Source organism: Chironomus tepperi, unplaced genomic scaffold (genome assembly GCF_022539635.2).
Source record: "Chironomus tepperi strain 1889 unplaced genomic scaffold, CSIRO-AGI_Ctep_v1 contig_421, whole genome shotgun sequence".
Taxonomy (NCBI): Eukaryota; Metazoa; Arthropoda; class Insecta; order Diptera; family Chironomidae; genus Chironomus; species Chironomus tepperi.
In genome coordinates this window covers 290762-306964 of record NW_027226543.1, presented here as the reverse complement: position 1 = coordinate 306964, position 16203 = coordinate 290762, and the positions used below count along the sequence as shown (strand labels likewise).

At 31.7% G+C, this 16203-nt stretch overlaps 1 protein-coding gene across 1 annotated transcript in view; it reads right to left on the bottom strand.

The window, feature by feature from the left end:
- The window catches only part of lft (Limb expression 1 family member lowfat), a 47637-nt gene extending 38485 nt beyond the window's left edge, over positions 1–9152 (bottom strand). The window contains exons 1-2 of the mRNA XM_070649167.1: positions 9064–9152; positions 150–1047 (exon numbers count right to left, since the gene is read on the bottom strand). Coding sequence (XP_070505268.1) covers positions 150–639 — 490 coding nt within the window. The 5' untranslated portion in view covers positions 640–1047; positions 9064–9152. The remainder of the gene's footprint in view (positions 1–149; positions 1048–9063) is intronic.
- Between the last annotated feature and the right edge of the window lie 7051 nt (positions 9153–16203).

The following is a 16203-nucleotide window of genomic DNA, read 5'->3' as shown; positions in this document are numbered from 1 at the left end:
GAGGTGGCTTCCATTTGGTGCTCATTAAAGAGCTTTAGCGGATCCCTTAAAAGCTCCATGGTGTAGCCTTCTTCATTTGTGTCACTCGGGTCAGGAGAATAAATTCCCAAAAATCTAATATTAAGTATAAAACTAGTTCAAGTACTCACCTCTACCATAGCCTTGTGTGTGCTTTGTAAAACTATTGACAACAGCATCAACGGCTTCCTTGAGTACTTGTCTGGCATCAGGTAGCGATGCATTTGATGTGACTGTCGATGATTTTCCACTATTTGCCTCTGATGATGCATTTGATGCTAATTGCGAGATCGTAGGTGCAGTAGCTGATTTATGTTGTAAGTTTGTGACAATAATATCACTTCGACCATTTGATACTTGCGTTTTCGAAGTGACATTTGTATTACTACTATTTTTATTGGTTGTTGTGCTATTGTTATTATTTTTATTACTATTAGATTTATTACTAATGATAGCTGTAATTTTGCTTTTATTTATACTCGTTGTATTATTTGAAATCAGTACAGTTTTGCCATTTTTAATGGAATCCTTTTGAGCTGATGATGATAATGTGGCTGACGTCACCAAATCACTTTGTTCTTGATTTATGACTGTAGTCATGACGTTTGTTGTTTGTTGCATGACTATCTTAAGACTATTCAATTCTTTTACTCCCTTTACTATACTTTGATATTGATTGATTAATTTCTTTCTATTTTCTCTTTTTCCCTTTTCTATACAACACCATAAATTTTAAAGTAATTTTTTTTTATATATATAGCAAGAGAGTGAAAAATGTAATAAAACTGTGCAAATAATAATAATAATAGAGTGCAATCACATTTAGATGAGATCACCTCTCACTTTATATCCGTGTAGATAAAGTCCATACACACTCATACACAAGAGATTTTTCTTTTCGCTGTTACTGATGTTAATAACAAAGCACAAAAAAAGTATGGATAAAAATCTTTAACCGTTTAAAAGTTTCATGTTTCTAATCGAATTTCCTTCTCATAAAACTCGTTTTGATGAATCCTCATGCATGTTCTGAAAAGAGAGAAAGAAAGAGAAAAAGAGAGAGAGAGAAATGAAAAATGAACAAAAAGTATATAAGATACTGCAAGCCGAAATGAGAACAAGAATTTGCAATTAGTGACGTCAGTGAGCTGATGATGATGATGAAGGGAAAGAGCAAAAGCAGAAGCAGCAGAAGTGTGTATCACATATCAGTATTATGGGGAGTGAAAAAAAGAAAATATCCAACATATTCTAAATGTATGTGCATGAGTAAAGGAAGCTAATCAAAAAGTCAATTAATATTGATGAATAGAGTGCATGTTTAGGAATATTGCTAGAATTCTTTTTAATCAAACCAAAAGGATTTGAGATATATTATCATTAGGACTGAATAGACATGGATCATGCTCATGATTATCCTCACAAAATTGAGCATGCTCAATTTTATTGATTGAGTAAACCAGTGGTTAGCAAAGCTTTTATTTTTCGCGGCACAGCCTTGGTTGTAAGACCCAATCGGAACTGCATGGCATTTTCAAAAATATTTGGCTGCACCCAGGTTGCCTACTACTGGAGTTAACTAATGACCACACTCATTTAGATTTCATTGTCTGATATGATGGGGTTCTCGAAGCTGAGACTAACCCTTGAGCCAAAATGGAAAGATTTTCGCCAGACTTTTTTTTTCCGTCCGATATTGCCAGATTTTCGCAAGATATTGGACGATTTTTTTTCGCACGAAAAACTCCGTCCGATTTTGATTGACGATATTGCCAGAAAATAAACCAGTGGTCAGCAAGCTTTTAAAACATACGAAAAATCTTGCAGTTTTCGGTCATTGTGAAAGATAAATCTTTCGTGAAAAAGTCTTTCGAATATCGGCAGAAATTGAAAGATTCTTGAACGATTTTGCCAGATATTTTTTGAATTTTTTTCGGAATTTTCAGAAAGTTTACCAAGTTATATATTTTTGATTTGAACCATATTATTCCGGACACATTTTTTCCTAGATTGACTAGAAGTTGAGACTTCGCTTTCTTTCTTGATTATAAATTCAAAATGACTTGATTAGAAGATCACTATAATGCATATAGGGAATTTTGCAATATCCTCGCAATCCCTTTACTAATTTCAATTCTGCATGTAAATTATGATGTAGAATTAAAAAACAAACTTATTACAACTAACTGTAATTTACTCGTTAAGAATCTAAAAAAATTCATTACATTCACATGTGAATTCGATGTGAATAAAATAAACTTAAAATAAATATTTTAAAAAATTAAAAAAAAATTTTTAAAAAAAGTTAATATAAATTTAATTCAAAAAGTTATGTTAAAAATATAACTATATTTCATCTTGAATTTCATTAGTAACTTATATATGATATATAAAGTTATATAATTTCGATAGCGGTAGCTCAGCGGTTAGACTTTTACAAATCAAGCGATCCACGAATCCCAAGACAAATCTGTCATAATCTGGCAAAAATTATAAAAGGTTTTAAAAAGATTCAAACGCTTGTGAAGTATATGAGAAATAGAAAAAAAGAGAACAAAAAATATAATTTTTAAAATTTTTTAATAAAAAATCTTGCAATATCTTTCAAAATGTGGCAAAAATCGTCCATAACTCGTATGCAAGTTGATCAAGTTATGGACGATTTGTCTGGCAAAATCTTGCAAAATCGGACCGAAAAAAAAAAATCGGTCCGATTTATAGCTGTTTTCTTGCATTGTCGTGCAGTTAAGGATTTTCATTGTATGGAAAATCTTGCAAAGTCTGGCAAAAATCGTTCTCGGGCAAAAATCTTGCATTCGAATTCTGGCAATATCGTCCAAAAATCTTGCCATTTTGTCAATTAAGGAACAGAAGATAAACGGAAACTTTTGGATCATGCCAATTAAGGAACAGAAGATAAACTTAAACTTTTTTTCCTAATTCAGACATTCATTTTAGTCCTGCATCAGTCTGTCTTAGACCTATCGAAGTCTACTTGGATTTTGAATGGAAAAGTAGACTCGAGTGCTGACTTCGAGTTCTGGTCTTACATATTTCCCGATAAAATCTAATTTCTACGACTATTTTTCAATGAATGACTAACTATGCCAACCAAAGTGATGACATGCTAGCATTTTATCACAAAAAATACATCAAACAGAAAAAAGGGAGGAATAAGTTGATGATTACAGGAGGGAAAAATTCCAATCAATCTCTTAAGCTAATAAAATGACTGTTCAATTAGTTTTAATGGCATTTAATAGCATAGCACATTTTTTCATGCTCATTTTACTTTGCGTTTTTGTTTGCAACAACAACAAAAAAAAAAGAATCAACAACAAAAATAATAATAATAATAATAATAATAACAACAACAATTGCATGAACGGTTAAGAAGAGCGAAAGAAATTTTCATCACTTTTATTATGCGAATTGTGCCGTGTGTATTTCAATTTTTTTTTTTCATTCTTTTATTTTTTCTCTTTCATGTCTGTCTCTGTAACTTTATGTCGCAAAGCACATCGATCGTCGTTGTTGTCGATACTTTTTTTCATTACCTTTTATTTCTCTTCCTTTTACATATATCTCTTTCATATATATAAAAAAACATTTTAATGTTATGAAGAAGGCAAAAAGAGTTTATAAATTTTTTTAACACTTCCTACATTATACGTTGAGTGGTTGAGTTGTAGCAAATGAAGATTAGCTTGGAGAGATAATGTGAGGAAATTAGCAGCATGATGTTAAAAACATAATTTTTTTCTGGCAATTTTTTTTTTGCCTCCTTCTTCTTGTTCCTTCTTATTTCGATTTATGCGTATCGAAATCATTCAACTCGATACCTATACGGTACGAGAGAGTACGGTAAAGATATTGAGAGGATATAAAAATTATTTTAGTATATATTGCGAGAAATTGAGATTGCATTACATCGGAGACCTCGAAAATGCAAAAATGAAGTGTCTCATAAAATAAAGTGAGGACGTGATTCATGAATAATGGAATGAAAAATGAAAATTTTTGTGTCATGCTTTTAATATTAAATAAAAGTTTCTTGTATATTCAAGATTATTTAAAAAGGAATCAATTAGGCTTTTCGAGAATAATAAAATATTATACTTTGGTATAAAAAGTCAAAATACCTCGGGGGTCATTTACAAATGGCTTTAAATATTTAGTGCTAAGAAAGTCTTAACTAGACGTTACTTGCGGATAATACTCAGTAATTTTCATAGGCTTTATTGCTTCAAGATGAATAAAACTCGAGTGAACAACTTGACATGATACCTAATAATAAAAAGAGCTAGCAGTCAACTTAAATTGAGTGTGACTCCACACAATCGATTAGAGTTAACTTTTCCGTCAATCCGAGTCGACTTCGAGCTCTGCTAATAATTAAGCAGCCCAACGGTTTTCAATAGACGAACTTAGATTCAGTTAATATGGACATCATACGTTATAGCTAGTCAAAAACAAGTGAATGTCTAGTTAATGACCAGTTCAGTTTGTTGTTCACTTGAAATCCTATTGATGATCATGTATTGTCAGATTCAATTAGGTAAGTAAGTCTGTACATAGGTTCGGTTAAGAATCGTAAAACTGCATTTTAAATGAACGGGCTTTCAGTTTTGGACGTTCTTCATAGTCTGAAGGCCTGCAACTTTGGTCAAGCCCTACTCTGTATTAGGTAGATTAGAACTCTATGAAATTGAATGAGAATCCTAGAAAAAGAACTATGTGGACATCATAAATTCTAATAAATACCATCGCGACACACATGAGACAATTAAAAAATGAGAGAATATTGCATACACGTGCATACATAAAAACTTTTTTTTCGTCACTTTACAACGAAAATGAAGGAAACAGCAAACATTTTGTGTCTTTTGCGAATGGAATGTAATTAAAAATTCGGTCGTTCTAAAAAATTTCTCTTTCTTTCCCAAATTCAATATTTTTTTTTGTTAATTTTTACATTCATATACGATTTTTAATTTTATTTCTTAATAGATGGACAAAAGGATGTGGTCAGGAAAGCAAAGAAGACAATATAATATAAAAGAACTAATGTAATATGAGACATAAGCAGCCAGCTGGCGGTTTTTGATAACTTCCGTTGTGAGCTCTTTATTGCATTCGTTTCTATCGTCGCATGAATCATGAAAATGCTTAAGGCACGATCTTTTGTTGGATGAGCAAAAAAATCAGCAGCACAACAGCAACTTTTATATGAAATGAAGAGAAAATGTAAAGCACAACGGCACATTCAAACACAAGAAGAAGAAAATAATCTCTTAATTGATTCTTAAGTCTAGAAATTTGATTTTTTCTGTATATATGACAATATTCGCCAAAGCCTGTATACCGTTTTCGAAAAACTATCATTATTGCACAAAATTCACGCTGAATGCTATAAAGCAAATTTTAAGACAAGTTATACCAAGTGCAAAATATGTAATATGAATGGAATTTCCGTGAGTTTTTTTTGAGTCATTCAACGAAAGTGGGAATTTTTTAAATGTTAAATATGTGAATTTGCTTGTTAGAGAGTGAAACTTTATTTGATCTTTTAAGAAGTAAGTAAAGGGCGAATTGAATTCAATTATGGACATAATAAGGAGCAAAATTGAAGAACCGGTATATTTCCGAATGTCAGGAATCCGTCCCTAGCAGACAAAGAGCATTCAAAAGTAGAGTAAGCTGAGCAACGCTCACGAGCATGCTCATCTAATATACTTAAGGTTAGCAAGCTATCTAAAGCATGTTACTTGCTTATTAGGGCTTTCAAATCATCAATATGACTTGGGAAATTGATTAAAATATTTATTAGGTTGCAATAAATAATAAAAGTAAGGTTAATGACTCAAATATATTTGCTACATGCTACATCCAGCTATTGTTTTATATTCTTGTTATTAAACCAATCTTCATAATTATCGTCACATGAATATATTTTCTCACATGTATGTGTTACTTGAAATGGAAAAAAATAGAAGTAAGAGTGAAGTTAGATGCAAATATTCAGGACGCATTTTCTTATTGGAATAAGAATGAAAACATTTACAATTAATTTTATTTTAGAAGTGTCAATCCATTGTATCCATTGTGGATAAACTTAGAAATGTGTCAAAGACCTCAAAACTATAGAGACGAAATGGAGGCAATTAGAACGACCTGTGGCATGTAAGACAAACACGCTAGCATTTAGGCCACTGATGACACTTCACCGCTACCAAGTGCCAATATTGAATATACTAATTTTTAAAAAATATTAATTGATTTTCAATGCAAAAAAGAGGACATTAGAAAAGGACAAAACACTAAAAATAACGGATTTTCTCATGAAAAAATTGCGTTAAGAATGCCAATGACTTGCGATGGTAATGGCAATGAGATGATAGATAATAGAAAATCTACAATTTAATTAAATAATTGATTCAATTATCGTGACCATATAAACGATCGTTGATTTCTTATTACTACCTTTTACCACATAACGAACAATGATTGCCTTTTTGTACGCAATCTGCCGCGTGCTAGATTCCTTTTGTGATCAATTTTTTTTTCTCGAAATTCTTCTTTATGCTCCACGGTAAAGCTTTTAAGATATCTTTTTCATATTTTTATTTCTTTACTTGAACCTACATTCGATGATTCGATTATTATTGTGTTGAAATAGACATAAAATTATTAAATTGGAGATATTAGCGTATGAGAAAAAAAAAATTAATCATTAATCTCGGTCATAAATCTAAATTTTCGCATGCATGATCTATATCTACTTACAATAGCGATCATTTCTAGTGTAAACTATTTGCTTATTGTTTTATTAAACAAGCTTTGGGGAAATCGTATAGATTGGTACTAAATGTAGAGCAGACTGAAAATCCGGCTCCTGTTTGATTAGATTCTGGCCTTGGGTTAGAGTCACGCTTGCTTAGGACTGAATTTTCAGCCTTTTCTTAGTCGGATGTCTTTTAGGGAAAGCTCCATCTAATGGAACTTTCACCATAAGAACAAATTATTAAAAGTACAACGGAAGTGCACGTGTCTCTATTGTTCGACTCTCTAGACTATCCCATTGTACGTCATAAGTGAACAAACCCTGAATAATGACAATAATTGATCGAAAGTTTATCGTAGTGTTGCCCAAACTGTGTGTCTCGGCACATTGATGTGTCCAAAAATAGATTGCATTTAAGAGAATTTGGACTAACTCTAGGATCTTATTCTAATTTACTGCACGACAAATTATACACAAGTGTGTCGTGACCCAAGAAAGTGTGTACAGCACTGGCCTACCGGTAAAATCGATATGTACATGATGAGGAAAAAAATGAGTTTAAAAAATTTTTCAATCATGCATCTGTTCTTCTTTGCCATTAGCCAGCAGCCGTCATTTGCCTCCGAAACATATTCATTTTCACTCCATATATAATTTATTTATTAAGTCCATTTTCATGGGCCATAAAAATTACTTCCAACAAAAAAACTGAAAATATTTTACGATTGACAACCCGCGAGACAAATCAAACATTTATTTTTTTGTTTTATTTCATTTAAGATTGCACTTTTAAATTATGCAATTAACAATTATATGCACATGCACTACACATTGTATAGGCATTTGACAGGAAGTTTCTTCTTTTTTACATGTTTTGCTAAAAATTTCTTTCATTATACAAAAAAATTAACAATTTTCTCTCCTTTTGTGGACCACTTTTTTCTTTTTAATTTTTTTCATCAATCAACTTTCTTAATATGTATATGCCTCACACGATGGAAATTCATAAGATTGATTGATTGGAGAGAATAACTAACAGTTTTCATGAAAGTGACATCGTGAAAAATTTGCATCATATTTTTTCATTGCTGCTCTGAGGACTCATAATTTTGTAAATTTTTCGAGAGTTCAGAAAAACTGTGTCAAATTTAAGAGCATCAAATTAAAAATTTATTGATGAATTATAGAACATGACTTAAGAAAAGATACAGAATTGAGTCTAAGACCTCAAATTTTGAAAACTGAAACAAATTCTAAAGCAATTAAGTTGTCACGTTCGAGAGACACAAATGAAGAAGCCTCCACTAAGTGCATGGAGACCAAATGACATGGACATGGAAGCGGCTCCCATTTGATTTTAATTAAAGAATTTTGGCAAAGGATAGCCAGTGATAGAGCCAGTTTTAGACGCCAACTGAGAGAGGCAATTGATCACAAATGATCTATATTGACAGCAGACTTAGTAAGTAAGTAAAATAATTTAAGTAAACTCTCAAAAGGTTCGTGACGAATTCTTCTTCATTTGTGTCGCTCGGGACTTTTTACGGAACCGGAAAATTCAAAATAAAATTTTTGACCCCTTTTGTTCCCATGTCACAAAAACTTTATAATTATGGAAATTCATTTCATTTAATTGTCACACAAATTCAGACTATCATCTCTAAAGACGGAAATGTAATAAGCGAATTACATGTCTCCAAAATCCGGCCACAGACTAGAATGAAATAAGAGTCATGCCGACCTGAAGCCGGAATTTGGGACGATTAACCAACTTGTGGTATTCGAGTTAATTAAGTCCAGAATTTCAGCAACATTCCTAAACGATGTCAAACAAAATTTGTCTGTTTTTTCCCTAGTGGATAAAAATACATCAGAACTTGTCATCAAATGGACATGAACTTGAGATCATACATATTTTGTCCACTCGGGTTTATTTCAGAGTCAAATTAGTCATCATATTAAATTGACTATAATTCAGCCAAATTGGTAGCAGAGTTACTCTGAAGTCTGAACAGAAATGGTAAGAACTGATATGTTTTAAGCACTTGAGCAGGTATTTGAGACTTTTTGAAATTTACAGTGGAATTCTATTAAAAATGTCTAGAATTATAGTTATAATAAAAAAGTATGTTTTTTTGCAGCCATAAAAGAATGAACTTAAAAAGTCATTAGTATGATAATTAAATCATCAGTACTTTCTCACGCTTTATCACTGAAGTGGAACAGAATGTAAAGTCTTACTCGTGATAGTATTTACTTACATGCAAAATTTATATTTTAATTTCTTATTCTCTTGCGATTATTTTAAATTCCGAAATACGTTTTAATCACAGTATTTATGTTCAGCACTGATTATAATTTTTTTAACAAATAACTTTTTTTTATTATTATAATAATAATACTCTTATATGTGTTATAATATTATTAATATTTCATTTAACTTTTTTAACAACATTTTATAAAATAAAAAATTAATTAAAATTTTTTCCATTAATTTTAATTTTTTAGCTTCTTTTTTTGACATAATTTATCACCAATAAATCACAAAACTGTATTTATGTAATTTTTTTAACACATCCAAAAAAAAAATATTAATTGGACATCAAAAACTGAATTAATCCATGATAAAAAAAAATAATAAAGCACAAATTCAAAGAAAAAAAAAATTCTTTCGTCTCTTTTATTATTATTTCGCTGCTACTTCACGTCCACCCGTCAGAAAAGTCAATGAAACATTCAATCATATGCCTCAAACCATCATATTGATTTCACAAAAGCATTATACGCAGATGATGGCTCTCTGAATTTATACACCACTTTTTTTCTTCTGTTGTGCAATAAATTTAATCGATAACAGCAGCAGCATTTTTTTCTTTTCGTTTGTAATGCGAAAAAGACGAAAACGGGACAAGATGAAGAAAGGGAAACATTCCAGAACAGCCACGAAAAAAAAAAATCGGTAAAAAAATTCAAACTAAACGTCAACAAAACACACAGCACCCAAAAAAAATTATTTTTTTCCAGCAACAAGAGCCTTTCTTTCTCGATAACGCCGCGATATAAAAAAAAGTTTTTTTTTTCACTCAAGAGGAGCGTAATTTTTTTCTCTGTTCCTTCACTCAAAAAAGCATCTCACAGAACCGAAGAACGAAATGCGAAAGAATAAAAAAGTATATATAATATTTCGCGAAATTCACAAGCGAAGAGAACGAAAAAAAAAATTATTACAAAAAAATATAAATTGTACTGCTGTTAAGCAAGCCAATACTTGAATGAAACTGACTTTACAAGTAGAGTCATTTAACAAAAAAAAAAGAAAAAAAAAATGTTACCAGCGAGAGTATTACGCTCTACAATATACATGTATAGCAGAGGCTCCGATATATAAGTTGTTGTTTTTTTTTTATTTCTTTTTCTTTTATTTTTTATACATTGGAGCTCCGTATTTAAAAAATATTAAAGCACAAGCAAAGAAAGAATGAAAATGTATAAACAGGATAGGCAACAACAGAGCATTTTATTATTGAGAGACAGTGGTAGAAAAAACTGATGAAAATATACATGTAACATATATATCGAGTGAGTAATGAGTGACTCTATTCTCTATCTCAATTCAGCTCTTCTTCTCCTGAGATGACTATTGATTCATAAAAAAATTAGGAAGGATGGAAAAATTGCACACATTGTGAAATTCAGTGTCTGAAATTGGAATCCAGTAGCAATTGTTTTAATTTTAAATGTGACAATTGTGGATCACGATGAAAGACTTCAACGACAGTGGAATAATTTCCTTACTGGAATTATGTTCCGATCCTGATCGACACATATTGAAATGTTGCCACCACGGCGAAGAGGAGGCAGTATACTTAAAACCAAGTGGCAGCCATGACGAAAACAACCAAATTTGCCAATTAGATGAAATTTACCTCTAAGTATGCTGAGGCCTCGTCGCCGTGGGTGCAAAATTTCATTGTGTGTCGATCGGGTATGTGGAGCCTTCTGGCATCTTACTTACTTCGCTGGCGTTACTTACTTACTTTAGGAGTCGCCTGAAGTTGGCAATTCAGATCAATTGTGATCCATGACCTCCCACAGGAGTCGCCTGAAGCTGGCTTTATCGCTGGCTTCCACTTGCCAATTTCCGATACCAAGAGCAATACTATCTCTATCGACAGCTTCCTTCCAAGAGTTCTTTGGACGTCCACGTGCTCTTTTACCGTCCAGAAAGTCAGCTTTGAAGACTTTAATTGCTGGCCTTATCACAACGTTTTACAAATTATCCGTTATGCATCTAACTGACAGTCTCTTAAGACCAGTTGCATTACAAAGGGAAAATTCCCATGAAAACCGAAAGAGGACAGGAAATGATTATTCATCAAGAGGAGTTTCCTTTCTGTATAAATAAATTAAATTTTTTCAATAAAAACACTGAATCGAAATGTAGATGGCAACAGAAGAAAAATGAGTCATTTAATCTTCTTTAAAGTATTTACATATCGACTGAATTTAACATGATAAAAAAATGTTTCAATTTTTATTTTCTCCTCATATGGCTGTAAAAGTCGAGTAGTGTCGCATAAGAGAGTCGTCAAGCAAATTATTGTCATTTCATTGCTTGCTTTTTATTGCCATTATTTTTATTTTCCTTTTTGCTGCCTTCTCACACATAACATTTAATGATCAAGATGATCAAATTTCCGATTGACCTCAGTCAAGTTAAGTCGTAGTTGACTCAACACAGATTTTAATTATTGTTAATTAATTTATTCAATACTTATAGCTTCATAAACCCTCATCCCATCTTATTTTGCCATAAAATTGAAATGCAAAGCTGAATATTGACTATTGAAATGCATAAGTCTTTTAATTGATTTTAAATCAGGTATCCGCATGACGTGGCTCTAACTCGGTATGAATCCGGCACTTTGACAGAGTCAAAGCGACTTGGGGCTGGATTTTTGATTGATTAACCGATTTGTGCTACTCGGGATTGTATGGTACGGTACAGTATATCCACATCACTTAAATGGTACAGTCGTACTTTAAGTTAAACAAGGTCATACACCTGTACCTAGTCATACCCCTCTAGCAAGAAAAAGAGAAGTGAGTTTGCTCATTTACTGTATAAAACTGTTTTGCAAGTAAAAAGCTATCCATAAATGCATAACTAACGCGCATTAACTTTAGAACTATACATCGAAAGCTACCATCCGCACAAGACACAGTGGAAATACAAGCAACAGTTATTCAAAGATAAGATCTGCTGATTGCAAACTCTATCTAGATATAGAATCTACATGTACCAAAACAGAGACATATTGACTTTGAAACTTTACCTATGCAAACGCAATAAATTGAAAGCTGTGATTTTTTATTGCTTCATCACCCGATAAGGAATTTATGCATATTGATTCGCATACATAAGTATATAATTTTTGATGCTTAAAATATCATTTTTCAAATTCCAAAATTCAACACATTTTATCATATTTTTAGAATAGACAACATTCTGTCACGTACCTCAAAAAAACAGAATTTTTTAACTGGGTACGTGCGCTTTATCTAGATCGAAAACCAATTTTTATTTGCACTAAGATGATTGAGCAGTTTCTTAGCTCTTTTTCCTTCTGTGATGCATATTACACACTCATACTTAATATCATTATACATACATAAAATACATCATTATAAGTTATAGAAAAAATGTGCAATTGTGTGTTGATGGACACATAGAAGGGAAGGAAAAATATTTTTTATTTGATGGCCTTATATGTGGCAACACTTCTTTGTAAAATGTGGAGAGGTAAAAGAGACATGTATTCTTAGTCTTTCTGTTGCTTTTCATTCTTTCTTCCTTTCTATCTCTCACTTTTTTCTCTTCAAAAAATCGACACATAAAAAGTGCCATCTTCTCTCATTTTTCATTTGTCATTAATTTATTTTTCATTCTTCGTTATCAGACTTTGACTCGTGTGGAAAGCAATGGGATTTTCATTGTTTAGAAGCTCTAAAAGTCTGAGACTTGTTAATGATTTTTGAGTGATGGTCTGTCATATGATTTTCCTTTAATCTGATGTCAAGTTTGATGCTTAATCCTAGGGCTTCTCGAAGTCTCGGATCGATGAATTTTTGGAACCGAGACCGTTTTGAGGCCAAGACTGAGGTTGAGACTGAGACTGAGACCTTGATCGAGGTCAAGACCGAAACTGAGACTGACACTGACACTGAGACTGACAGATTTTTTCGAGATTGAGACTTAGACCGAAGATTGAGATTGAGCCCGTGATCGAGGCATAGACTGAGTCTGCGACCAAGATCGAGACTGAAATCGAGATCGAGACTACAAGAAGACTGAGAAGTTTTAGTCTCGATCTTCAGAGCCAATACTTTATCGCTAAACAGCATTCATAATTTTTCATTTCCGTCAACAACTTGAACAATGAACAATTTGAAAATCATATCAAGTACTAAAATGCCGAACAGTTATAAAAATAATTTCATTAAAAACTAGTGAAATTCACATCAATTTTCACACATTTCTTTCAGCTACACAATAGAATATAAATTTCTGATTAAAGCAGGTATGGAAAGAATCAAAAGAATGGAAAAGCTTTTTTGTTCTTATATCAAGTGCTTCAACACACAATTTAAACACATTTTTAAGTGGCAAATTGAAAAGTTGTGTACTTTTTTTAGGTAACGATGCTAATCCAACTATCCAACAGTTTTCACTTTCATTGAAAAAGACTTAAATATCAAATTCATTAAATTAATTTCATTTTTGAACAAATTTGTTGAAGATTTAGATGAACTTTAAGTATTTCTTTTTTATTTTAAATGAAATGCGATTGCATACTAGATAATGAGCTGTAAATACATGAGCGCATAGGATTTTGCTATTCAGAAACATCATGTTGTTTGTAAGAAATACATGAAATTAGCATAGTTGCACGAAATTAATTTGCTTTGAATATTCAAAATATTTTGCAATAATAAATATCTTATTCCGAGCATTACATGCATTAATGAATTGCTATTTAGTTCATTGACGGTAGATTTGGACTACTTTTAACTGCTTGTATGTTTCTTATGATTATTCAAATTTTGTGGTTTTGTAATTCATTATTTTTTGTGATTTTACAATGTATGGGGTAGGTGAACAACCCGTGTTCTGAGGTGACACTAGTGTGCCGACAAAATTTTGTGGAAATGCCATGAATCGCATGCCATGTGCGGTTTCGAACTAAGATTTGTCGTGAAAAATAAAAGGTTGCACACCACTGCTACAGTGTATTCATTTATTAGGATACCTAACGAAGGATTTGAGCAACTAATCCACTTCATGACTGAGTCAATTCAGCTCATTTTAGAGTATTGCTAATGAAAATAATTGCAAATTCTAATTTGAAGTCAATTAAATCATTAATATTATTTAACACGAAAAATATGTGGCTGACTGCTTGTCTTACAAGGAGCAAACATATTTCTCAACAGCATGATTCTATATTTTATTTTTCTATATCGCGTGTCGCACAAATTTCCAACATTTTTTTGAGATGGCTACAAAATTTAACTACAACACTTATTTATAATATATTGGATACACGTTAAAGCTATTGAACTCATTGCATCAAATCGTTTAATTCACTTAACATAGTTAGACTCAAAATAAAAGGCACTTGCAATAAATCATACATTAAATGTCATTTGACAGATTTCATGGTTTCACATTTAATAAAATGAATGTTTAGTTGTTTATTAGAAGTTTCAGTATTATGCTGCAATATAATCCATTATTGACCTATCAAAATGTTATAGAGCAATTTAAGCGATACAAAACAAAACCATGAGATATATTTAGTTTACTTATTAAAAGAGCTTAGCAGAGTCAAATGCAAAACACTTTAATTCAGTGTTGTTTCTTATGCATCATAAAAAATATTGGAACCGGAAGTGTCTATGGCAGTAAAATGTTTGAATTAAAATAAATATTTGGTTTTTGAATTCTGGATCTGCCATAAAATCTTAATTTAATTAAATTTCATGGAGTGTTGCTTTGGGGAATTGGGGAAGTTGAAGTCTGACTCCGAAACTGACCAAATGTCATAGAATTCCTTATCGTGGTATTCTCTCAGAGTGAATTAAGAGATCGAGCTTTATGCTAGGATAATTACACGCGCTAAAGGATAGTGTAATACCCTATCAAAAACACATTGTCTGAAAGGTGGCAGCAGGCTAAGGATGGTGAGACTTACAACCGACCATTTTCAAATTAACTTGTACAGAGAAAGGAACTTAAGGTAAGCTTGACTGCACTAACAACGAGGATGTAGTGTCGTTCAAATTTCGACTTTTACTCATTTTAAGAAGCAGTAAATTAGGTTTAGACATCCGTGTCAGCAACCCTGCTTTATTTCAATTTAATTTATCATGTTTCATGTGCATGGACTTGTCTGCACGCCTTTTTAAAACAGATTTTCTTAATTTTTTGCATAATATCTCACATTAAGCTTGCTCCTGGTTTTATGAACAGCTTAAATGTCTATCATTGAATAAAATATTGAAATGGTTAGGCATATGACATGAAACATAAGTTAACGAGCGATAGTCAATTGTTGTTTGACAAGTGCAAACAAACATTACACCTTACATAGCCACATAATATGCATGAAAATTAATGAAAATGAAAAATTTCTAATTAACTCGATTAATGAAGATCATAAATGGAAATACGGAAGTAGTTTTTATCGATAAAAAAATATTAAAATTATGTCATGAAGACATCTGCTTTTTTATTATTTTACTCACCTGCTTTTCTTTCAAGTTTCAGGTCTTATCGAAAGTTATGGGAGAATAACTTTCGACCGACTTATCAATAAATTCCGATCTCTTTTTTTTTTCTTTCCCCATCACATATTCGTGCACACAATAAATTCTTAATTTGCATTTTTCATCATCACATCATCAACTAAAGCAAACTCTTGTGTATGTTTTTTTGCTCTGCAAAAGACGAAAGAAATTAACATTTTTGACGGGTCAGCGACATGAATAATTAAATGTGAAAATTTCACATGCCTATTTAAATTAGTTCATGGACTAAGACCTTCTCTCTCTCACTCACTCATTCATAAGTATAGACAACTGAGGTGTTACTTCATTACTTTTGTATTGAAGCTTATCACGAACATTAAAGTGCACATTCTAAGTGAGAATTTTTTCCTTCTCTCTTTATTTAGCTCTTGTGTCTACATTTTTTTAGTTTTCATGCTAAAGGTAGTGTTTAAATCATTTAAGTTAAACGATTTAAAATTATTATTGAAATGTGAAAATGACACATGACTTGAGGTTTAAGTAAGCCACTGGAATTAATGCATTTATACAGAGTAGCTTCGCTTTAAGTC